Source organism: Gymnodraco acuticeps, unplaced genomic scaffold (assembly GCF_902827175.1).
Source record: "Gymnodraco acuticeps unplaced genomic scaffold, fGymAcu1.1, whole genome shotgun sequence".
NCBI classification, from domain to species: Eukaryota; Metazoa; Chordata; class Actinopteri; order Perciformes; family Bathydraconidae; genus Gymnodraco; species Gymnodraco acuticeps.
In genome coordinates this window covers 127,211-151,821 of record NW_022990665.1, presented here as the reverse complement: position 1 = coordinate 151,821, position 24,611 = coordinate 127,211, and the positions used below count along the sequence as shown (strand labels likewise).

The 24,611-nt window shown below is 41.7% G+C and overlaps 1 protein-coding gene across 2 annotated transcripts; it reads left to right on the top strand.

The window, feature by feature from the left end:
* znf143b (zinc finger protein 143b) lies at positions 1 to 24,145 on the top strand. Of its 2 annotated transcripts, none has more exons than XM_034229604.1 (15): positions 1 to 129; positions 4,216 to 4,331; positions 4,775 to 4,963; positions 5,104 to 5,184; positions 8,737 to 8,933; positions 9,112 to 9,180; positions 9,259 to 9,375; positions 9,500 to 9,575; positions 11,041 to 11,166; positions 12,238 to 12,417; positions 13,260 to 13,487; positions 13,657 to 13,805; positions 14,000 to 14,152; positions 16,269 to 16,397; positions 23,788 to 24,145. In XM_034229604.1, the coding sequence occupies exons 2-15, from the start codon at positions 4,226 to 4,228 to the stop codon at positions 23,863 to 23,865; spliced, it is 1,878 nt and encodes a 625-aa protein (XP_034085495.1). In that variant the 5' UTR covers positions 1 to 129; positions 4,216 to 4,225; the 3' UTR covers positions 23,866 to 24,145. The 2 variants fall into 2 exon arrangements, with proteins under 2 accessions (XP_034085495.1, XP_034085494.1); XM_034229603.1 differs by having other exon boundaries at positions 95 to 129; positions 4,219 to 4,331; positions 23,788 to 23,901.
* The last annotated feature ends 466 nt before the right edge of the window (positions 24,146 to 24,611 follow it).

The window sequence follows — 24,611 nt, the reverse complement described above, 5'->3', positions numbered from 1 at the left end:
CGAGAATTTGCTTTAACGTCCGGCGCACTTCCTGGGCGGTTTGTGTCATACATGTTCCCGGCGCGTGGAGCGTTTCCTGCACTGGTGCATGGTGGTCGAACAGGAGGAATTGTTGGAAATTTTTCGGAGGTTAGTATATAAATTGGTTTTTTACCCAGTGTGCATTATTCCCACAGCCATCTCCGAGAGGCAGAGGGAGAGACGGGCTGTGAATGGGAGTCATAACACGGATGGGAAACGCAGTTTTAAGATGATTTAAAAATGACATCCAGCGAGTCAAAATGCTTATGTTATCGTTAATTAGCTCCGTGTTGTTTCCTACTTATATGTTAGGCTGGGTGCTTCGTGCAGACAGCTAGCTAGCACCTCCAGCTGTCACAGAGCCAGCTGAGACTTATATCAACTTTAAATATATATATACATGCTCTCATTGAAGTCACAATATGCACCATTAGTTTGCTAGTTAACCGCTTAAATAAAGTCGTGACAGCAGCACCGGGTCCGTTGGCGTAGTTAGCATTGTTGTTAGCATGGTGGCTAATAACCACCCTACTTCGTTGTGACATATAGTTTCTGCTGTGATATAAAAGAGGCTGTCAGTGTTTCAACATTTACAGGAAAACAGTTTACTACACGTGTTGGATAGTATTTTATACGGGTGACAAATGTGGCAAGTCATAGTTGTGCTAACATCTTAGCTTGCTAGCCCCCCCTAAATGCTATATTCAAAATAACTAGCGCCAAACTATAATGACTGCAGTGCACGGTCATGTGTTTATTAATAATCATATTAAAGCAATCAGAAGATAAGAAATAAGCAGTGGTATAATATAAAGTTCATATACACTACTTATCTTGAGTATTTCAATTTGTTATACTTCAATACAATCCATTTTAAAGGACTCATTGATAATATGTATGTAGCCTAGGTACTTTTCAAATGAAGATAAACATATTCATATATATAAATATGAAAGGTTTGACAATGGACGAACTATTTGCTGATATAACTTTTGATCATTTTTATTTTATTTTAAAGATATAAATTGATCATGAGGTTGGACAAAACAAAACATTGGGAAGGTGTCATTAGAAACCAAACAATACATTGGTAAATAGAGAAAATAATCACCAGAATAATCCATCATGAAAATTATCATAAGTTAATAGTAAAAAAGTATATTTATCTATTGACGAAATCAACATACTGTACATGTAAAAGTGTTATTATTTTAACCTTGAACTGTTTTACCATAGCCAGTTGATAAATGAGTCAACAAACAACAACATAATGTCTAAAATGAAAGTGAAAGAAAAGCGTAATGGTTAGAAAGTTTAGAGCACATGTGTCAAACTCAAGGCCCGGGGGCCAAATCAGGCCCTTGGTGGATTTAATTTCGGCCCGAGCACGGAGCGCTAGGACCCGACGGCGTCCTAGCACGAAGTGCGAGGAACCTATTGTTATTGGTGGTATTATTATTATAGTGCTGGCGTTTCCTCTTTTTGAGGTCTTTAGGATGCTTCAAAAGTTGTATAATTTTGCACGGACGCCAGGACCGGTGAAAAATTAAATATTCTGGAGTCAATGGGTTAAATATTCCAACCTGCTCACTAGCGCCACCTATCAAAATCCCATTTCGGAATACATTTACAAAGTCGCACCGTAACTCCGAATGACTTGACATTTTGCACACATATCCGGGTGGACCTGCTCTACAAATAATCCTCCTGGAACCCGAAGCTCCGCCTAATTTTTTTTACATTTAAATTAGCATAATGTTCAAAACAGTTAAATATTCACTTACATTTCAATTTTCAGTTTTTCAACACCAAACTTTGTATACAGCATCGGTGGAGGGTCAGACACATTACCGTAGAAAATGAGCATGTTAGGACGATAAATATTGCCGCCGTCAATCAAAACGTACTCGCAAAAAGGCAGGGCTTAGAAAGAAATGCTCATATCTCATCAACAATGTATCCAAACATCACAGATTTTGGTAGATAGGTTCAGTCTGTCTCGGGGAATAGGCACACCAAATAATTTTCAAATAAAGTGTGAAATGTAGGCCTGGTACATATTTTATTGAGCGATATATATTATACACACTGTTCTGCTTTATGCACTGACCTCAGCAGCTGTTCTCACTGTAAACATCGCCTCACAATGAAAGCAGTTTTATGATAGATAGCCTACCATCCAGAGGAGATGTGATTAGTGAGTAAACAAACGGTAAAGGGCAGAAGGTCTGATGCACATTTGATCATCTTAAATAACTTATAATCACAGCGGAAACATCACTGTTGGCTGAAATCGACTCCGGAGAATACTTCAGTGTACCCTCGGTTATAGCTCCTCTAGAGACACTCCTCTCCTCTAAATCAGTGTATCCTCGGTTACGGCTCCTCCAGACAGCCTCCTCGATAATCGATCCTCGGCGACCCTTTAGAGAAATTTGTTTTCCTTCGAGACGGCGCGCCGACATCCATTTCCGGGTCGCTGCCGGAGGACCTGGGAGTCTGGGACGTGAGAGAAATGACAAACGGCTCATTTCCGAGGACTCGCGCGCGTCTGCTTGACGCCGGGACGACCTGCTGCCCTCCCCGACAGGCGCACGGACGCGAGGGCCCGCTCATCACTGCGCGCACATGTGCCACCGCAGTTTTAATGTTTTATTACTATTAGATCTGACCCGTCGGTATATTGCACGCACACCTTCACTCCATCCTGAGGGTCTCCTCAGCTCAGAGCCTGAGCCCAAACATTGATGACCTTGCACCCAAGATGAGATGCCAAGTATCTGAACTAGCATCACAGAGCAGCACACTGAGTTTCAATGGATGTTTCCTTGTGCACTTTTTCTCTTGAGACAACAGGGCATGTTTGGGTTTTTCTTTGAGGGGAATACTTTTTTTGAAGCTGTTGTTGGCCTGTGGAAAAATGTAATCATAACAGTTGTTTTTATAGGCAATAATTTAAGCTTTGTTAGTTCCAGGTTTAATTTGTGCAATACGTTCATTACAATACATTTAGCTATAAACATTTAACCAGTCCGGCCCTCGACTAGTACCGATTTTCTTATTTTGGCCCACTGTGTATTTGAGTTTGACACCCATGAGAGGATGAAGGCACCACAGGTCAGCAAATAATTAATACAAAACGCTTTTAATGAGATGTTTGGCCTAGTCAGTAAAAATAGCATATCATTACATAACCTTCGAGAAGACATTATAAGGGACACATAAAAAGCAAAACCAATTAATGTATGAATTGACTTGGCATGATAGTCTGGTTGCTTTTCAAATCAAGGTTCAAGATGATATGCTAAGGAAAAGAAGAACTTGCTTTATTGTATTTTAATGGAATATTTGTGAGAATTTGATAGAAATGTTGTATAGGAATATGCACGATCAACACAACACGATAAGGGCCTTTAGTAGAGTAATGCTTTATTATGTCAATATGAGGCTTTTCATTTAAGTGGTAACTGGTTAAAATCTAGTTAAGACCTTCAGTATTTCAGATTTGGCTTTATATTTTGCATATTTGAATAATACGGATACAAGCGGCCAAGATGGGTTTTCTCCGCAGGGTGGCTGGCGTCTCCCTTAGGGATAAGGTGAGAAATTCAGTCATCCGGGAGGGACTCGGAGTTGAACCGCTCCTCCTTCGGGTCGAAAGGAGCCAGTTGAGGTGGTTCGGACACCTAGTTAGGATGCCACCTGGACGCCTCCCATTGAGGTGTTCCAGGCACGTCCAGCTGGGAGGAGACCAAGGGGTAGACCTAGGACCAGGTGGAGGGATTATATCTCTTCGCTGGCCTGGGAGCGCCTTGGGATCCCCCAGTCAGAGCTGGTTGATGTGGCCAGGGAAAGGAACGTTTGGGGCTCTCCGCGACCCGACCATGGTTAAGCGGGAGAAGATGGATGGATATTTGAATAATGCACCAGTACTTTAATTTGTTTGTCTTATTTGATGCTAACATAGCTGCAGAATTCTCGCTGTACAGAGTTTGTATTCTCATGGTTGATGGCAATTATTATATGCTAAGTAAAATGAAATGTTCTTATATGAATGGGCATTGCACATGTGCATCAACACACCCCTGGTTGTCACTTCTTTACCCCCAGTGCTCGTGTCATGATGTCTCTGTGTGTTAACTGGACCTGAGGACTCCAGTTTAAGTTTTAAATGTGCTTGTGTCTCCTTTCCAGCAGCTGAAGCATGCTCTTAGCCCAGATAAACCGGGACTCGCCGGGAATGGCAGAGTTTCACGATGCAGACGGGCAGCCGGTCACCCTCTGTCTGACGGAGGCCGTGACTGTGGGAGGTGAGATCCTGAACATCAACTCGTCAATATATTGTTATAAATAAGTCTTGAAGTGGACAACTGGCATATTTATTTTTATTTCAAAAGGACTTTTGGATGTTTTTAATTTACACCTCTTGACTAAATAAGACAAATGAGTATTGTTTCTGTATAGAAAAATACAAGTGTCACACCTCAAAAAGAAAGTCTAGAATACTATATATTTATATTGAGAGTAATTACTATAATAATATAATGCGTGAGAAGTGTAGAAAAGTAGCTACTGGACATTTTATTGCCCCTTTTTTAATAGATGATTATTATTGTTTTCTCACAAAAGAGTGAGTTTACCAGTGTCAGATCTGTATCATCTATTTTGAAAAGTTACGATGTAGTTCAAATTGCATTTAAAGCCATAACATTATGATCTTCTCACTTAAAGATAATTCAAACATCTTCCCCAGATGGCGATCAGATAGAGAGCTTGGACACGGTGAGTCTGCAGGCCATCACTCTTGCAGATGGATCGACTGCGTACATCCAGCACGACTCCAAGTCTTCGTTTTCAGATGGACAGATCATGGACGGCCAGGTGATCCAGCTGGAGGACGGCTCCGCAGCCTATGTTCAGCACGTGTCCATGCCTAAAGGAGGTAAAAATACATAGTTTATTTGTATTTAAAAAGGATGATTTAATGCAATCTTGTAGAACACATTTGGAGAAAGAAAAGCAAAGCAGTCGTTAGTGCTGATGAAGACGTTGTGCCTCACTTTATGTTGTTTCCTGTTGTAGGAGGGGATAGTTTACAGCTTGAAGACGGACAAGCAGTTCAGCTAGAAGATGGAACAACAGCCTACATTCACACACCCAAAGGTAAGAACATTACGTGTATTTCATCTCTGTTTCTTAGGCAACACCAACGTGTCTCATTTCAGTAATTTGTTTACATATTCATGTAAAGGAGTCAACTTTAGGAAAATCGAATTCAATGTATTAAAACTGAAAGGGATTAAAAAAACGTAATATGAGAGACAAAAGTCAGGGTTCTTACAGTCATTAAAAACCTGGAAAAGTGAAAATGCTAATTCCAGGCCCTGGAAAGGTTCTGGAAAACAATATTTTTCCCAACGTTTTGGAAAAGTCATGGAAATGTAACTAAAGTTGCATCAAATATAATTTATATTTTATCTAATCGCCGAAATAGTAATACTATAACGATAATAAATACTGTATCGTAATGAAACGTAAAATGGCATTTAACTGACGAGGTGTTTTGCTGGTGAGAGATTTGAGTTGCTTCAGCGTCTAGAAGCTAGTAAGCCTTTGATTTGTTTTAGATAAGCACAACATGTTTCATATGCAGACCTTATTTTCCTGTTCCATGTTAAAATAAACCATTTTCAGTGCCGCTGAGAAAGAGTAATGTTTTTGGTCATGGAAAATTAGGTAAAGGTCCTGGAGAAGTCATGGAAAATCATTGGTGAAAAAGTGTATGAACCCTGAAAAGTAGAATCGAAAGCCGCGTTCACACCGCAGTACTTTTCCCACTTTAGTTCCGATATAGTTCCGAAATGTTGCGTTCACACCAAAAAGAGCCGGAACTAAAATTAGTTAATGAGAACCTTTTTACCCTCTTTTCCGTCCCTGCTAGAGAGCAGGGGCTTTCGTGGGAGAAAAAGGTTCCTATGTAAAACTCCCAAAAAATGTTGTGAAGCCGCCATTTTATTATCCTTGCATTAGCATTATTAGCATTAGCATTAGCCCAGCGCAGAAACGCAGAGAGACTAACTTATGGCAACACAAAAGAAAACATGGGAGCGGTGGAGATGAGGAGGTATCAACTCGACTCCGGGGACTTCCGGCAGGGGACTTCGGGTGGCAGTATACGCCGTGAAGTTGTTGTAATCCCAAAGCAGAAGAAGAAGTGACGTCAGCGGCTTCATTTGCCTAATCCTCCCCAGGAACTTATTCCGGTGTGAACGTGATCTGTACTTAGTTCATGAGAACTAAAGAGTTCTGATGAACCTTTGTGGGAAAAGTACTCCGGTGTGAATGCGCCTAATGTATATCCAACATAGATTAAAAAAATTCCAAAAGGTTTACCTACTTTGCTTTGTCTTTGTACAACCTCTAGGTGCACAGTTGACTCTAATCACAAAATAAATAGTTTTACTGCAGCATGGATCTGCTTCTTTTAGAATATAAATTGGTTTTGGATACCATAATCTGAAACCAAAAACAGTTCTTAAAAATATGCAACATTTTTCCCCTGTTCTTTCATGGAAATAAAAAACCCCTAACAAATAGACCCATTAATGTACATTGAGTAATCATACCCCCTTTTATAGCTAAGTGGTTGTATTTAAAGACACTGTAAGTTTGTCTCGTCATGTAGGAAACCATCCTTCCTCCTGAGTAAACAACATCTCAGTTTTTATACTGTAGCTCAGTTCCTCTCTCTACAGCACATGTGTCAAACTCAAGGCCCGGGGGCCAAATCAGGCCCGTGGTGGATTTAATTTCGGCCCGCAGGATAATTTCTATTTCCTATTAGATCTGGTCCTCCGGTATATTGCACGCACACCTTCACTCCATCCTGAGGGTCTCCTCAGCTCAGAGCCTGAGCCCAAACATTGATGACCTTGCACCCAAGATGAGATGCCAAGTATCTGAGCTAGCATCACAGAGCAGCACACTGAGTTTAATGGATGTTTCCTTCTGCACTTTCTCTCACGACAACAGGGCATGTTTGGTTTGTTCTTTGAGGGAAATTGTTTTTTTGAAGCTGTTGTTGGCCTGTGGAAAATGTAATCATAAGAAATGACTCTGCAGATAGAGCCATAAGAAATTAATGCAACTGATTATTTAATGTTGTTTTTATAGGCAATAATTTAAGCTTTGTTAGTTCCAGGTTTAATATGTGCAATAAGTTCATTTCAATAAGTTTAGCTATAAACATTGAACCAGTCCGGCCCTCGATTAGTACCCCTTTTTTAATTTTGGCCCACTGTGTATTTGAGTTTGACCCCCCTGCTCTAGATGATAGGAAAGGAGGTTTCAAACTTCCTTTATAACCTCCTTCAACAAGGCTTTGTTCCCTTTACAAGCTGGGAGACAATCCTCCTCAGCCTCTGATCTCTCTGAGAGAGCAACTATACACTGTGCACTTTTTTTTATTCTTAATGGATTTGTTGGATTGCACTGGACCTCCCTTGACGAAAGGAGAGGAGAAAATGCTGCCCCACAATGCCTTGCGGCCGCAGCATTTGCCGTCTCACAACATTCGGCCGTTCACGGAAACAACCGATTATGACCGAGAAATGATATCATGAAAGTTACGGTGCTTATTAAGCATTTTAAAACGTATGTGGTAAGTTGCCAAAGTGCTTTGTTTTGAACGTTCATTATTATTATTATAATCAAAAAGAGAAATATGAACGTTAGTTTTTACTGAAATGATCAAATAAAGTCAACATTTCACAGTCTTCACTGAGCTGTGGGGTTTGTTCAACTTTTAAAAGATGTTTGAATGGTGATATACACAGTGATAGATATTAAGGACTAACGTTTATAATAAATACATCTGTATTTATTTTAAGATCTTTTCATAGTTCATACAATCATACGAGGGAGAGGGTGACGAGCATAAGTTTCACTTTCATTTTTTATTTCAATTCCAACTTTGGTCATGAAGAATATGTTTCTCTGTTGTCCCCGTTCATAAAGCATAAAGCAACAGCATCAGAGCACGGAGTCTCTAGATGAGTCCCTGGTTCTTATTAAACATCCATGTTGTAGTCCGCTGTATAGAGAACTGTGGTTTCCATAGTTTCCCCACAGCAGCAGACGCACATTCATGACGGATAGTGAAAGTGCAGTCGGACTCTCAAAGCACCGCAGTCTCTTCTCCTAAATCCTTTTGAATTCTCCTATCCACTATCCCTTAAAGGTGGGGTAGGTGATTCACTTCAGATACACTTGTTGTTATATTCCATGGAATGCTCTTAACATCCCGATAGCAATGAATACATTAAATGTAATCTGTGGAAGCCGTGGCGCTGTAAAAAGCACGACCAATCATCTGAGCCGGCCCGGCTAAAGTAACTGGATGGCCTACCTGCCTGTCAGCCTTCCATCTGGGCACAAACTCATCTCGTGCCCTCATTGGTCATGTGCGCGTTCGTGTGTGTTGGAGGAGGGGCTCTGTGAGGAAGTCTGAAGGAAGGGGCAGATTTTCAAATTCTAGCGCACTCGAGCTGGTTTCTCCGTTCTTACCTACTCTACCTTTAACCCTGTGACGTTTCACATAGATGTCAAGGAGTAGACGATTGGAGCAGATTTTTGGACTATTCGACCGCAACCTCAGTTTTCATTCTGTAACTCAGTTCCTCTCTCATGAACACCCCTCCTCTTGTTTCTGTGCAGATGCATACGAGCAGAGCGGCCTGCAGGAGGTGCAGCTGGAGGACGGCAGCACCGCCTACATCCAGCACACCATGCACATGCCGCAGTCCAACACCATCCTGGCCATCCAGGCCGACGGCACCATCGCTGACCTGCAGGGCGAGGCCACCTCCATCGACCCCGAGACCATCAACGTGCTGGAGCAGTACACCACCAAGGTGATCCTCAGGGTGCTGCTCCGGGGAACCTGACATGTTTTCACAATGTTTAGTACTATGTATTTTCTTGGTGTAACATTTCTGTAGATTTGTACAATACACCTTTTTTTCAATAATCTCCCTTGGTTGTGAATGTTCATATATTGTAACAGGAAGTGCCCTTTTCTCCTCCTGTCAGGTGGAGAATATAGAAAACCCTCTGGGGTCATACGGCAGAGTGGAAGCAGACAATGGCGTCCACATGCGGGTAAGAGTTTCTTTACTTTACTTTTCTAAATATTACCTTTCCAAGTTAACCAGCGCAGTCTAACACATGTTTGTTCAGATTGTAATACAGGGTCAAGAAAACAGGTCAGCCCGAGCCACACACGTAGGAGAGAAATCTTTCCGCTGCGAATACGACGGCTGTGGGAAGCTCTACACCACCGCCCACCATCTCAAGGTGAGAGTGTGTGTTCTGTTGTTGTGTGTGGGATCGTTCAAAGATGGTATTTCCCTTACAGCATCTTCCTATGATGTGGTTTCTCAGCCCTCCTGCTACACAGTTGTGTTTCTTTGTCCTGCAGGTACATGAACGATCACACACTGGAGACAAACCGTACATCTGTGACTATCCTGGCTGCGGGAAGAAGTTTGCAACAGGTAACTGTGGAGACTAAACGTGTGCTCACTAAACGTGTCTCATTATCCTTTTGCTCATTTGCATTTTCTATGTTGTAGACTCTGTACATACATCCTCTGTTGCACTTCTGCCTGTCCTCTGTTGCACTCACTGAGCTTTCCTCCATTTTCTCCTGTTAATTGTGGGGTTTCTTTGGGAGTTTTTCCTCGTTAATGTGGGGGTCTGAGGAGAGAGTATGCTGAACACACTGTAAAGCCCCTTGAGGCATATATGTCGTTTTTGATATATGACCACATGAATAACATTTAATTTGGTTCACCCTACTTAAAACTTTTACACATTGAACACGTCTTTTTTGCAACATTGCATAATTCAGAGTAGAAAGAGAACGAGCATTTATTAGTACATTCAAGGGTGTAACTTTGGTTTGAGAAGTGGGGGGTACGCAAAACAGGGGGTCCTCCGCAATGAAACATTTTCTCGATTTAATTCCATTTCCTGCCTTTCTACAAATCTATTAGGGACTATATCTAATCTCAATGGGATTTATCTGTATAAATAAAGGTTTGAAATGAAATATGGTGTAGTGTATATAATGAGTGTGCAGAGTTAACTAGTATCCTATCCATGTGAACCTGTTTTATTTGTTGGTGGACCTAACCTCCTCTAGGGGGGACTCCTCTCTCCTATCTTACCTAGTCTGCATATTTTCTTTTTATTAATGCATATTTTTACTAATCACTCCCCTTTCAAACTGTGTTTTTAATTTTGTACTGATATACTATATTGGAATGATTTCTTAACTTATTTTTTACAACTAGGCCTATATTAAATAGATGGAAATATTTGTTTAGGCTACACAGATGACCTCTCTCTCTCTCTCTCTCTCTCTCTCTCTCTCTCTCTCTGTCTCTCTCTCTCTCTCTCTCTCTCTCTCTCTCTCTCTCTCTCTCTCTCTCTGCTCTCGTCTCGATCCTCTCTCTCTCATCTCTCTCTCTCTCTCTCTCTCTCTCTCTCTCTCTCTCTCTCTCTCTCTCTCTCTCTCTCTCTCTCTCTCTCTCTCTCTCTCTCTCTCAATTCAATATGCTTTATTGGCATGAATGTCAGGTGAACAATATTGCCAAAGCTCTCTCTCTCACACACACAAAATGCGCTCGTGCCACACACACACGGAGACGCTGTGTGCTCCTCCGTGACGATGACCGATTGCGTAATAAAAACAACAACCCACATTTGAAAAGTGGGGGGGACACAAACGGGATTTTGACATGTCCCCCCTGTCCCCAGTGGAAATTACGCCCATGAGTACATTTCGCTAAAGAGGTTGTTTTGCACACCTAAAAAAGAATGCTATAAACAAAAGAATGACCTGACAAAATGGATAGTTTTAACCTAAAAGAAAGTATCAAGTGTGTATTAACCAGGAATAAGGGCTTTGAACTGAACTGAATGCCACTTCATTTCTGTTTTTATTTATATTCTAAGGGTATGGACTGAAGAGTCACTCACGCACACACACGGGGGAGAAGCCGTACAGATGTCAAGAGATGAACTGCTGCAAGTCCTTCAAAACCTCCGGAGACCTTCAGAAACACACACGGACTCACACAGGTACATCACCAAAGTCTGATATCATCGTATTACACCGTATGTTTAAAAAAGTGTGTTTGAATGTTCTTTTATGGGTCAGGAGTTGCGTGTGGTTTAACTGCGGTTTGCTTTAGCTGCGAGCTGAAATTAAGGCTGTTTGTTTAACAAAGAAGCAACTGAGGGTTTGCAACTGAAGTTATGTTAAAACAAAGACAAGAGTCATGCACAGCTGTTTTATGAAAGAACACACATTTTGAAAAAACATTTTGCCCAAAAACTAGAGTGCTGGAGGAGTTTTCAGGCACACGGTCATCATGAGCAGCATGACTCCGAGGTTTTTTAATAACAGGATTTTAAAAGTTTAAATCTCATTGGTTGAAGGATAGACTGTTTTCTCTACAATAACAATTTTATTTATTTTTTGAAACCCAACTCGCAGTCAATTTAAAATGGAATCGATTCCCCCTTTTTTCACTTAAATCCTGTAGTTAAGAGACACAGTAACTAATGTTTTTAAATAGTTTAATTCACAATCCCCAACATCATATCTGCATCTCACAGCAGAAATAGAGGGCATTGGAGCTAGCTATGTATTAAATAATCACCATAAAAACATACGATTAAAGTGGCAATAGGGTCGCCGGTTCAAGTCCCCGACCAGACCTAAAATATGGAGTGTGGACTGCTACTTGGAGAGGTCTCAGTTCACCTCCTGCCCTGCCCTTGAGCAAGGCACCTCAATTGCTCCTCGGGCGCTGTACATTAGCTGCCCACTGCTCCTACTAGACTCCTGGTACACATTCCACTGTGTGTGCTCTGCATGTGAGACCATTAAAGAGGGTTTCATCCCTCCTAATTAAAAAAAACATGGCTTGTAAAATAATCAAATATAAACTGATTGCTGTGGAAATAAAGGAAATCGTCATTTGCATAAAAGCATGAGTTTGGATACTTTAAATAGGTGATTTTTTACCTTGACGTGCTTGAATTGTGCTCAAATATTACTCTCAAAAAGCTGCAGATCACCTGTGTGCAAAATAACACAATGATGGCTTACCCCTTAATCTCGGACATCCCATTTCTTGTGTGCAGGAGAGAAGCCTTTCAAATGTCCGATGGACGGCTGCGGCCGGTCGTTTACAACGTCCAACATCCGCAAAGTTCACATCCGAACGCACACCGGGGAGCGGCCGTACTACTGCTCCGAGCCCACCTGCGGACGCTCGTTCGCCAGCGCCACCAACTACAAAAACCACGTGAGGATACACACTGGTGAGTGTCTCTAACAACTTAAACACAAGTGTGCCAGTTGTATTTTTTTTTTTTAAGGTCACCTATCATGCTATTTTTAGGCAATAGCATAGGTCTCAGATATATAAAAATATATAAAAAACATGTCTATGAAGTGTTTTGCTCAAAATACCAAACAGATCACCCATTCTAGCCATGCCTCATATCCCTCTATTTCACTTCCTGTTTCAAACGTGCTGATTTTATATATAAAGCTTAAAAAAACGAAACAAAAATTGATAAAATAAAAAAGGAGGGGGCTGAGCTACCCGGCAGCTACTGTCTAAACTAAATGCTGCCGTGATGAAACGCCATATCATGGATTATCAAGGATTCTCTCTGAAACAGTTTGGAGCTCAAAGGCTTTCTCTCTTGCCGGTTATACCACAAGGTGAGTTCCTTTTTACTTCCTGCTTCTTCACACACATGCTCTCCAGTACTGGTTAGCTCTGAGTGTTAGCGATGCTAATGTAAACACCGACCATATTACGTCCAAAACAGTCGGGCATTGTTTCTGATAGCAACGTTTCTGATTGGGCCGTGGGTCCACATTTCCGATATTACGTCATATCAGACGCAAATCTGGATCAGCTCCGTTGTAGCCCCGTTTTTAGAGATTTGGGTACGGAGGAAAAGAGAGAGGGCTTTATTTTCTGACGCTGCGTGAGTTCCCCGACACACCGGGGACACATCAAAAAGTGCCTTTTGCATGATAGGTCCCCTTTAAATGCTATGAGAAAGAGTTTGAATTCAGCCTGTACAAATGCATTTATATGAAAAAAGATCTTAGCAAATAAAGGTTATAATTGTTTGTTCTTCCCCAGGAGAGAAACCTTACGTCTGCACAGTGCCTGGCTGTGAAAAGCGCTTCACAGAATACTCCAGCCTTTACAAACACCACGTGGTCCACACACCCTGCAAACCTTACAACTGCAACCACTGTGGGAAAACCTACAAGCAGATCTCCACCCTCGCCATGCACAAACGCACCGCTCACAACGACACAGAGCCCATCGAGGAGGAGCAGGAGGCCTACTTTGAACCCCCGACAGGTCAGTGGGAATGTAGCATTAGAGATCATTTACGATCAGAAAATTGGAATGCTTTATTTTATTATAAATAATAATAAACGGAATATCTTCAGGATTATGGCGGATCAACAGAAAAGTCGTCATCATAGATTTTTTTCATCTCAAATTCAATGTGTTACTCTCGTTTCAGATGCCATCGATGACCCGAACGTCAGCTACACCACGACGATTGTCGGGGCCGACGACTCCGGCTCGGAGCAGGTCCCAATGGAAAGCTCGGAGATGATTGGTCAGCAACACATTGCCTTGGTTACGCAGGAGGACGGAACACAGCAGCAGGTAACGGAATGCGATGACATCACAAACGTTTTGAAATTCATGAAAGTTCCCGGGACTTAAAATGGCAACATTCCGTTCACATTCCGTTAAATCTGTCAATCAAAAAATGTATTAAGGCGGGAAAATATCTGTAATAAAACAAGATATTTTTTAGTTACGACATGTTGACACATAACTATGTTCTCTCTCCTCAGGTCAGTATCTCTGATGCAGATCTACAAGCTATGGGTGGAACGATCACCATGGTAACCCAAGAAGGCACCACCATTACCATCCCGGCACACGAACTGACGACGCAAGGTGCTCACTCGGTTACCATGGTGACGACAGACGGCTCGGAGGAACAGGTAAATTAGTGCAAAAATATTGTTAGAATGGAAAAACAAAATGTTATAAATAATTAATTATATATATTTTTTTTCTTTTTAATTATCTGAAATGAGCCAGACACGTTTACTTCAAATTTAACAAAAAACTAAAACTTTACCACAGACTTTTTGTTCACTGCTGGACCTCCATGATTGCTACAAATTGATTTTAATTCATTGATTTTCTTTATTTTGTAACATGAATATGAAGTGCCTAACTCTCATGGGTTCACCAGACACCAAAAAAAACCTTTGACACTGCTCCAACATTTTATTTTATTAGAGAAATACCGGTTATTTTACCACTTGATCAAAAACCAAGTAGTCTCCCCTTTTCTCTCAAGCTTTGCAAATAAAATCTTCAAAATAAAAAGTCATCCTCCTAAAGCACAACTCAAGTTATAGTCATCCAGCCAAATATATCATGGAGGACAAGTAAAATGTACCTAGCTAATGTCCAAAAGACAACCGTAGTATCAATTTTACTTGCCTCCAAAACAGGGCTCTCGACTAACTTTTTCCCCCATCCTCCCGGAACCGTCCCGAAATACAATCTAAGCCGTCCCGAAATTAATGTGGACCGTCCCGAATTGATAATGTTAGTTGTTCTACATTATCATTAGTTAAAATCATTCAAAGTGACCTTTAACATAAATAAAACATCATACAAATCATTAGATGATAATTCATCAACCTTTTTATTTGAGTAAATCATTCAATCACTTAAACAAAGGCCAAATATATTTAAACAAACGAGAAAATTACTCTAATATTGAATCCAATCAAGTCCCATCCAATTAACAAAAAAATCCAACACTCTGTCCTGAAGACAGAACCCAGAGTAACCACTAACCAGGATGACAGTCTGTAACACAGTCAGGAGACCTTTACAAACTGCCCCGCCCCCTCGCACACAGACGGGAGAGAGAGATCTCGTCTGGATTGGAAAGCTCGAAAATACATCATAGACGCATGTTGTAGTCTTAATATTGCATATTAGAAACGGAGTTGGCGAAACTAAAACTGCGATATAATGTGTAGCCTATGTACATATGACATATATTTTTTTAATGTCTCCAGTACCGATAAAAAGTTCGATAACGTCGGAGCTTAACGTTACCACTGTCTTTAATAATTCCGGCCCGTTGCTCGGTACCCATCCCTACATGGGGAGAGGCAGCATATTGCTAAGGACTAAATACGATGGAGAGTTCTCTTCTCAGCCTTATTGCCCATAGGGGATGAAGAGGAGTAAGTAAATAAAGAGGCCGGCGCTCCAGGGTCTGGTTCTGCTGTGCGTTTTTGTGATGTAACGATAAAACATTTCAGAATTCCTCCACGGGATGCCATTGTACGTCACTCAACCCGCGAAATACTCGTACTCGGTACATAGCTAGACCCGCGGATTTGCGGGCCAGGAATTCGCGGGCACAGCCAGCTGGGCGGCTGGCTGACAGCCAGCGGCACAGCTGTAGCTACATGTGTGTGTATTTCGCGGGTTTCTAAATGTTGTGTGCGTGTGTGTTTATGTTGACAAGGAGGTTTAATGTGCTACACAAAACGTGCAGTCGGTTTCATTTTCATCGCCGTTTGTAGTAGAGTTAGCGGGGTATTTTTGTTTTAACTCTCGTCCCAAAATTATTTTTTATCCTCCCCGACACTATTTTTTTCGACGACGGGACGTCCTTAAGCTCGAGCCCTGCTCCAAAAGGAAAAAAGAACATAACATTTGACTTCACATTACGTTCTACACGGTTGTGACAAACACATTTTAATTGTTATTTACACCATTAATCTACACCTAATTTGTCTTTCTACATAACAATCATTTTGCTAATCCTAATCTCCTCAATACAACAAAGTCACTTGCTCTGGAAAATAATTATAATAAAGCTTCATACAACACATGACGCTCAAAGTGCATCACAAGTTAAAAACAAACAACAAGAAATTCCCCTCAGATTATTTGATTGTAAAATGCATGTTACAAATTGTTTAAATAGATTACCAGATGTGGTCATACAGCTGTTAGTTTCTAACCCAACACTAAAGCAGAGGATTGATTAGTGAACGTCTGTCTCTCTGTCGCCCTCAGGTGGCCATCATGACTCCGGACATGGCGGCGTTCCAGACGGTGGAGGAGTCGGGATACAGTCAGGAGCATGAAGACATTCATCCCGTCACGTTACTGGCCACCTCTAACGGCACTCACATCGCTGTGCAGGTTGGTAGAGCGACTCCATAGGAGGGAATGAATGGTGGGCTGAGTTCCAATCTGTGCAGGTTGGTAGAGCGACTCCATAGGAGGGAATGAATGGTGGGCTGAGTTCCAATCTGTGCAGGTTGGTAGAGCGACTCAGTAGGAGGGAATGAATGGTGGGCTGAGTTCCAATCTGTGCTGGTTGGTAGAGCGACTCAGTAGGAGGGAATGAATGGTGGGCTGAGTTCCAATCTGTATGGATAACAGACAACAGGAGCCAGTTCAACTCAAGGATATATCTATTATTTCCCTTTCACACCAACGCGGTTCCAGGGCCGGTTCGGAGCTAGAGTCTGATAAGCACCGGTTCTTCCTGGTCACACCGCAGCGGAGCCGGCTCATTCCCCCGAAAACCGGTTCTTATCAAGCTCGAAAAAATTGTCCGTCTAAAAGCAAGAACCGCATACGTCACGCTTACGTTGGAGGCGGGGGCAGGGGCGGGATCAACCTCCTGAACAACAACAAAAAGCCCACATTTGTCCAGTTTGTACACAACGATAAAACTTAAACAGTCTATCGTCATATTATTTCCATTTGGTTTCGACAAAGCAAAACCAAAACGAGCAGCGCTTCAATACAATCGGCCAATGTTGTTATCGATATGAGGGGTTCCGCGCGGCGGTTTGGCTTTATGAAGCAGGCACGTAAACAGTTACGTCAAGACGCAAGCGATGACGCAGCACCACTCGGGCTCTCGGCGGTGTGAACTAAACAGGGGCTGAAAAGAAAAACTGGTTCCGAGCCAGATGAGCGCAAGAGGAGCTAGAACGAGAGCTGCGTTGGTGTGAAAGGGGCATGAGAGTTGGTAGCGATCCAATGTCCAACACCACAGCATGTGAAGCCAAATCAACTCATTTACAATGACTCTTCCAAAGGGGGCATTCAAAAAACATAACGTTCAGGAACAAATACACGAAAGACCAACACAAAGGCAAGGTGAGTTTAATAAAAGAATAATAATAATGCAAAGCTAATAACATCATCAAAATAATATTTATAAACAATCATTGAGCCAAACTAATAAGATAAAAACAAGATCAAATGGAATAAGAAAAGTGCAAGTATAGTATAAATATGTAAATAGATCTACTGTTATTCAATAGAGAGGCGAAGTCCCTCCCTTTCCGGTGGACCTACATGGGACCTTATTTCGGAAAAATTATGTATTGAATTCAATGGGGAGAGAAAAGTTATCTTTCGATCCCGTTTGAATTGTGCCACGAATTACACATATGATGTTTGTCAATTTAAAAGATAATTTTGCAAAATGCACTTTGTGATGTCTTTTTTTTTATGTCTTACATATGTGTCCCGGTGTATTGGGGAACTCACGCCGTGTCAGAAAATAAAACCCTCTCTCTTTTCCTCCGTACCCAAATCTTTTAAAACCGGGGGAACAACGAGCGGATACAGATTTGCTGCCGATATGACGTAATATTGGTGGCGGACCCACAGAAAGTTGCTATCAGAAACGATGCCTGACGTGTTTTGGACGTAATCTAGTCTTTGTTTACATTAGCCAGCCTCGCTAACACTCAGAGCTAACCTGTACTGGAGAGAGCATGTGTTTTAAAAGCAGGAAATAAAAAAAGGAACTCACCTTGTGATAAACCCGCAAGAGAAAAAGCATTTGAGCTCCATACTGTTTCAGAAATATTCCTTGATGTGGTTTAGAACAGGATGGCGTTTTATCAGAGCAGAATTTAACTTTATCTCCGGTAGAATTCTGATCAGGCATTAGCTCCGCCTCCTTATTTTTTTTTCAAGCGAAGTACCCAAAATCCGTGTTTCTCTAAACAGAGCTGGAAAAGAGGGATATGAGGGATTTCTAAAATGCATGATCTGTTTGTATTTTGAGAAAAACACATAGACATGTTTTTATATATCTGAGACCCGTAATATATGCCTAAAAATAGCATGATAGGTGACCTTTAATACAACTCAAATCAATACAACTATAAGCACCAGATAATGTGGGAGAATGTGAAGCTGACCGTTGAGCGGCCCAGACCAAGCAAGGAGGCAGAGGCAGAACGTCCAAAAATATAACCCGACGTGGGCATTTATTCAACTTGAGCACAGGACACAGCCTCAATCCTGCTGTTCCTGTGCACACATCCTACCAGCCACAAGGATCTCACACACTACCAGCCTCCCAACAGACAGGGAAACAGAGCCTAAATACACACACTAATCAGCACAACAAGACACAGGTGAGGGGGGGGAGGAGACAACACAGGACACCAGGTGCACACAATTACCCGGCCTGAAGCAGTCAGTCCATAGTGACGAAGTTACCTTCGTCACATTTCCTTCCCCCTCTCCCCAGGAAGCAGTGTCTTTTGCAACCTCCTTTTTGCTCCAATCCTTGGGTTTCTCCTCGGCTGGGACCCATTTCTCTTCGTCACGACGGCGTTCCCGCTCCTCGATCTCCTGTTGACGAGCGCGCTGCTTTCGTTCCTGCTCCTCGAGTTTGCGCAGATGCTCCTGGTACTCCCGATCCTCCTCCTCTCGCTGCTCATGTTCAATGCGTTCAGCCCTCTCAAAGTAGTCAATCTTTTTCTCCTGCTGCTTGTTTCTCGTCTCCTGCTGCCTCAACAGCCGTGGCCCCCTGGTCCGTTCTAGGCATAGCCACCCCCAGCCGCGGTTCCTCTCTTTGGTCCCTCTTCTTTCCTCTCAAAATGTTCACTTCCTTACTTGGTCAAATCCCACTTCTGACACCAATTGTGAAGCTGACCGTTGAGCGGCCCAGACCAAGCAAGGAGGCAGAGGCAGAACGTCCAAAAATATAACCCGACGTGGGCATTTATTCAACTTGAGCACAGGACACAGCCTCAATCCTGCTGTTCCTGTGCACACATCCTACCAGCCACAAGGATCTCACACACTACCAGCCTCCCAACAGACAGGGAAACAGAGCCTAAATACACACACTAATCAGCACAACAAGACACAGGTGAGGGGGGGAGGAGACAACACAGGACACCAGGTGCACACAATCACCCATAGTGACGAAGTTACCTTCCTCACAGAGAACATGGCTCATAACAATTTTAAAACAACTTCAGTTTGAATTTGAAATAACGCCCTCAGGATCCAGTTTGAGGTTCATATCCAGAGACGTTCCTCATGTTTACCCCGAACACAAAAGCTGTTTGTCTAAATGAACATTTACCCAAGGGCATTTTATAATTCCTGTTAAGTTCTCCACGAGTTTCTGAGCCCGAAGCTCCGAGTCTAACAAGATCACTGAGGATTTATAGAGGAGTTTAACTTAAGCAAAAACAATAATAAAATAATAAAATCCCAGCATATTTAATATCTTATAAACATGGTGATAATGTGATTTTATTCAGTGTGAATCATCATACAAATAGTTGTGGATGCTGAGTGTTGTCTATTACTGGTTTTAAAGACGCATAACAGTACAGTAATGTTATTTTACTGTACTGTAGTTTTATTACTTGCCTATTAGTTTGTCATTTACTTCTGATTAGGGATGCTCCGATCGAGTGGGGATCTTCCATTTGAAGTGATGTTTACAACTCAGTTAATGCTCATTCTCTGGCGCTTCCACAAACAACAACCAACATCATTATTACATTCAAGTGAAGTACATTAATCAAGTTTACATTAACTTATAATAACACGGGAGAAATTAGCAGAAGCCTCTCTCTTTTCTTCTCGCTCTCTCTCTCTCTCTCTCTCTCTCTCTCTCTCTCTCTCTCTCTCTCTCTCTCTCTCTCTCTCTCTCTCTCTCGCTCTCGCTCTCGCTCTCTCTCTCTCTCTGTCTCTCCCCATATTTATAACTAGTTTAGCTTGTTCCAGAGGTAGATAAAATAGCTAAGTGTATTAGGTCTAACTCTTAGTGTGTGTTTTTCCGCTCACCGGTCCGTCACAGCGGGCGGAGCTGCAGGATTTCTGCTTCACACACGTTGCATACCGCTATTTTACTGTCTTTTTCGGACACCTTAAAGGCATTTTGGCGAGCTTGTTTTGCCGCACACAGAGAAAAGTGTCATGTATTTTACGTCATGTGATCGCCTCTCGCGATCGGCATTTATAGAGAGCACTGATCGATCGACAGAGAGTGAATATCGGCCCTACTTATGATTATTTCTCAAACATCTCACTGTGTAAATATGAGAAAGCATCAACAGTCGGTTGACTGTTGACCACCACAATATCGATATTGAGAAGCTATATGACAAAAAAATTGTGTGCATTTCTTAATATTATCAAGTTGTTCTTATGACAAAGAGGTTATACAACAACCTACATGTGAAAAGTATTAGATATATATATAGTAGTAGCAGTATTTGATATATTCAGATCTGAGCAATGATCCAAACAATAAAACCAACAAAAGACACACTTCTGGCCTGAGCTCCTACCGTCAGGACATTAGAAAACAGAGCTTCTCACACCTACTAATTAACTACTCTAATTACAACTTGAATGTGTGACAGACTACAAATCAACTTGTAACGTCTTGTGTATTTCTTTGATTAGCTGCTGCACTACTTAATAACATTCATGGCTCAGAATGTATTTCGAAAAAGGTCGTAGACGTTTTTTAGTAGTCTGACAATTGCTTTATTAGTTTATGCCTGAAACGACTCTTAAGTGCTCTGCTGATTATATGAAACTGAGTTTGCTGAGTTTCTCAGTAAGCGTGGTACTTTGAATAAACACCCCAGATCCCACCCCGTTGAGCTATTTGCTAAAACGCTTAATACACATCCTTGGTGGGTGGGGTTCAGCTCAACATTTGTTTAGGTATAAAGCTAAAAACAAAATCAAACAACACACTGTGACTTTACATGTAATCCAAGTTAATGATGACTTTTTCTGTAAATGAAAAAGGAACACACTTCTGCAAAACAATTTACAGTTGAGGTTGTATTAGTTAAAAAAGGTATGTCACTAAAAGCAGAAGGAAATTAGAGGAAGTTTTACACATAAGAGGCAGTGTTGACATTAGTGAGGTTAGCCCTTTAACTAAAGGGGATAATCCTAAATCTATTCAAATAAACACGTTGTTTAACTTCAGGGTTTGTTTACATATATGGTTAGTACTTTAAAATGCAAATGCTTAAAGGTCCTATGTCATGCTTTTCCAGTTATTACATTACATTACATGACATGTTACTTGTTAGACGCTTTTATCCAAAGCGACTTACATACTCAATACTGTGGGCAATCCCCACAGGAGCAATTTGGGGTGAAGTGTCTCAGGGACACAATGACATGCTGACTGCAGTGGGGTTTGAACCTGTGCCCCCCTGATCCGAACACCAACCCACTACGCCACACGCCTCCGTATTACCTGTCCCCTTGTGTGTTACACCCTGTAGCGAGTAAAACTCTAACACAGAAAAGACCTGTCTATACTGCCCCAGAACGCCTCGTTAGAGATTTTCTTTTTCAATTTTTTTCTTCCGGGCACTAAGTGACGTGACGACGACCCCTCCGTGGATTGGTCAAAATGGACTAATCCGTGCAGCCGTTACGTTAAGTCCGTGGATTGGTCCAAATTGACCAATCCGCGGACTTCCTCCCACACACACACTCAGGCCCAATCCCAAACCACTCCCTCGACCCTACCCCTCCGTGACGGAGTGAACTCCGTCTGTAGCCACACTCGCAGCTCAACGAGGCTCCCTCCTGTCAGATGGAGGGAGTAAATACAGCGGCAAGCTTTGGGACGGCCCTCTCTCCGGCAGAAACAGGAAATGCCGTAACTGTAACAACGGTTTCAAATCAGCATCTCTTTGACAAAAAGTTTAAATGAATAACTCAAATAAAACTCCAAACATCTTTCATTGTGTTTCAAAGCTCTTTTAGTTTTAAACCTGATGTTTACAAGCTTCTTAGTTTTTTCAACGGTCTGTAAATATACACAACTTTATAACAAAATGCACACATTTACCTTTTTCTAGACTAAACACAGGTTTGATCCTAAGTTAAAGAAATATGAGGTCATCATGAGGTTGATAACATCGCAGTTTATCAGTGGATGTTTGCTGGAACTACTTGTTAACAGCGTGTTTCCTGACGGATACACACAGCGTGACTCCGGTCAGGTAGAGACCGGTCTCAAGTCAGCATCGATGCAGACTCGCTGTTTGAGGGCTTGATAGCCCACTCCCCCTCCACACCGCTCCACACTCGTTGGTTTGGAACAGCCCTCAATATGGCGGACCCTCCGCGTGAACGCGCAAACGGAGGGGTAGGGTGTAGGGGGCGGTTTGGGAATGGGCCTACATCTTTTCTCAGCTGCAGCTCCGCCGATTTCTCCTCCCTGAGACGGCGGGAGCTCCAACAAGCCGTTTAGGACAGAGAGTGAATACACATACTATACAGAGATGCTGTGAGAAACCAATGTGATTTTGGAAAATTGCACAATATACATCTATTCTAGTAGACCTCAACAATGGAATTATGATCAGTAGAAATGGCCATGACATGGGACCTTTGAATTGAAACCAGTATGTTTTAAATATACTTTAATATATATATGTTTTTTGTCATTCTCAGAGCTCTTACTCACGAAAAGGTCAAAACACATAAACCAGTATCATTTATGCTGGTTTAAAAATTATAAAACTGGTGAATTTACGTTGAGTTATTTTGGTACAAAGTAATGGTGTTCTTGGGGCGGTGGTGGCGAAGTCGATAGGGACTTGGCTTGGCAATTGGAAGGTCACCAGTTCAAGTCCCGGCACGACCAAGTGCTACCGAGGTGTCCCTGAGCAAGGCACTGTTCCCCACACTGCTTCCCGGGCACCGTTCAAAATGGCAGCACACTGCTCCTAACACTAGGATGGGTCAAATGCAGAGAAACAATTTCCCCACGAGGGATTAATAAAAGTCCATCTTATTTTATCTTATTTTGTTGTTGTTGTAGTTACACTTTAGAGGTGATGGTAAAGGCTTAAAAATACTGGATATTTTGGATTTACATACCTTGAAAGTATTTAAATCTCACTCTTAAAAGTGTGTAAAGACACTGTATTTACATATTGTGTTTAATACTATATTGGGTATTCAGGGTTAAACCCCCTATGATCACATCACAGGATGATGTTCTCATGACCTTTATTCATCCGGAAAAACACTGTTTTCTTTCCCCCCCCTTCTGTTCTTTTCTGTCATGTTAATTACAAAGCAATTACTTTTACCATGTAACGATCATCAGTGAGATTCAGCAGCTTGTAAAACAGTCACAGGAGGTGGTATTGAGTTTTCAAAGCGTATCAGAGTAAATCAGTGGCAGTGAGCGATTTAACAGGTTATCAACACGTCAATCACCATTTGTATAACGTGTTTTGTTTCCCTCTTGTCTCTGCAGCTCAGCGATCAGCCCTCGCTGGAGGAAGCCATCAGGATAGCATCGAGAATACAGCAAGGAGAGGGGCTGGATGATTGATGCTCTCATTATGGACTATGATTTGGCATCAAACGTCTAAAAAAAGACTATATATTGACGAGAGAAATCACGTGTCTTCCTCCCATGTTTTGTTTTTTTGGCTTTCCACCAGAGGACTTAGCTTTTATGTGTACATAGGATTTTGATAACTGGAGCTCTGCTATGCTGTTTTGTCCCTCGACCAAGGCGGGAGAGGGGAAAATGCTTTCTAATGTTTATGGTGCACAGCGACGTGTACAGCTAATGCTATTTCTAATTAAAGAGAAATTGTGTGATTATATGACTGCACTTGATTTTAAAAACTCCCGAGTTAAACGTACGAAATCACCGTTCCCTCAGCACATACGGAAAATAAATATTACAAGCATTTATTTATAAGTTCAGTTAAGGATTACATGACACAACATTTCATTTATGAGTCAATGGTATTGGGGTGCGTGACATTTGTAGTAGAGGTCAGAGTAACTAAATTCTGTCAAACAATTATATTTTTAAAAGGAATACCGGTAACTTTGCAGTATATCCAATGACAAATATGGTTAACAAAAAGTACTGTTAATCTTCTACAATAGATGAGGGAAATATCCAGACTGATGTGTATATGCAATATGTAAATTTCACATCGTAATTGAAGGCAAATATTGTACTTCTGTACTAATTAATACAATAAGATGCTGTGTTGATAAAGAGAACATATACAGGAAAAGTGGCTTATCTCAAACAGCTTTAAAATTACGAATATATTA

Bases quoted from the DNA above. Each gene is read 5' to 3' on its own strand.
- znf143b (XM_034229604.1), top strand. From the start codon at position 4,226: ATGCTCTTAGCCCAGATAAACCGGGACTCGCCGGGAATGGCAGAGTTT. The intron at 9,576-11,040 runs GTAACTGTGGAG...TTATATTCTAAG, and splicing joins CGGGAAGAAGTTTGCAACAG to GGTATGGACTGAAGAGTCAC. The intron at 14,153-16,268 runs GTAAATTAGTGC...TGTCGCCCTCAG, and splicing joins CAGACGGCTCGGAGGAACAG to GTGGCCATCATGACTCCGGA.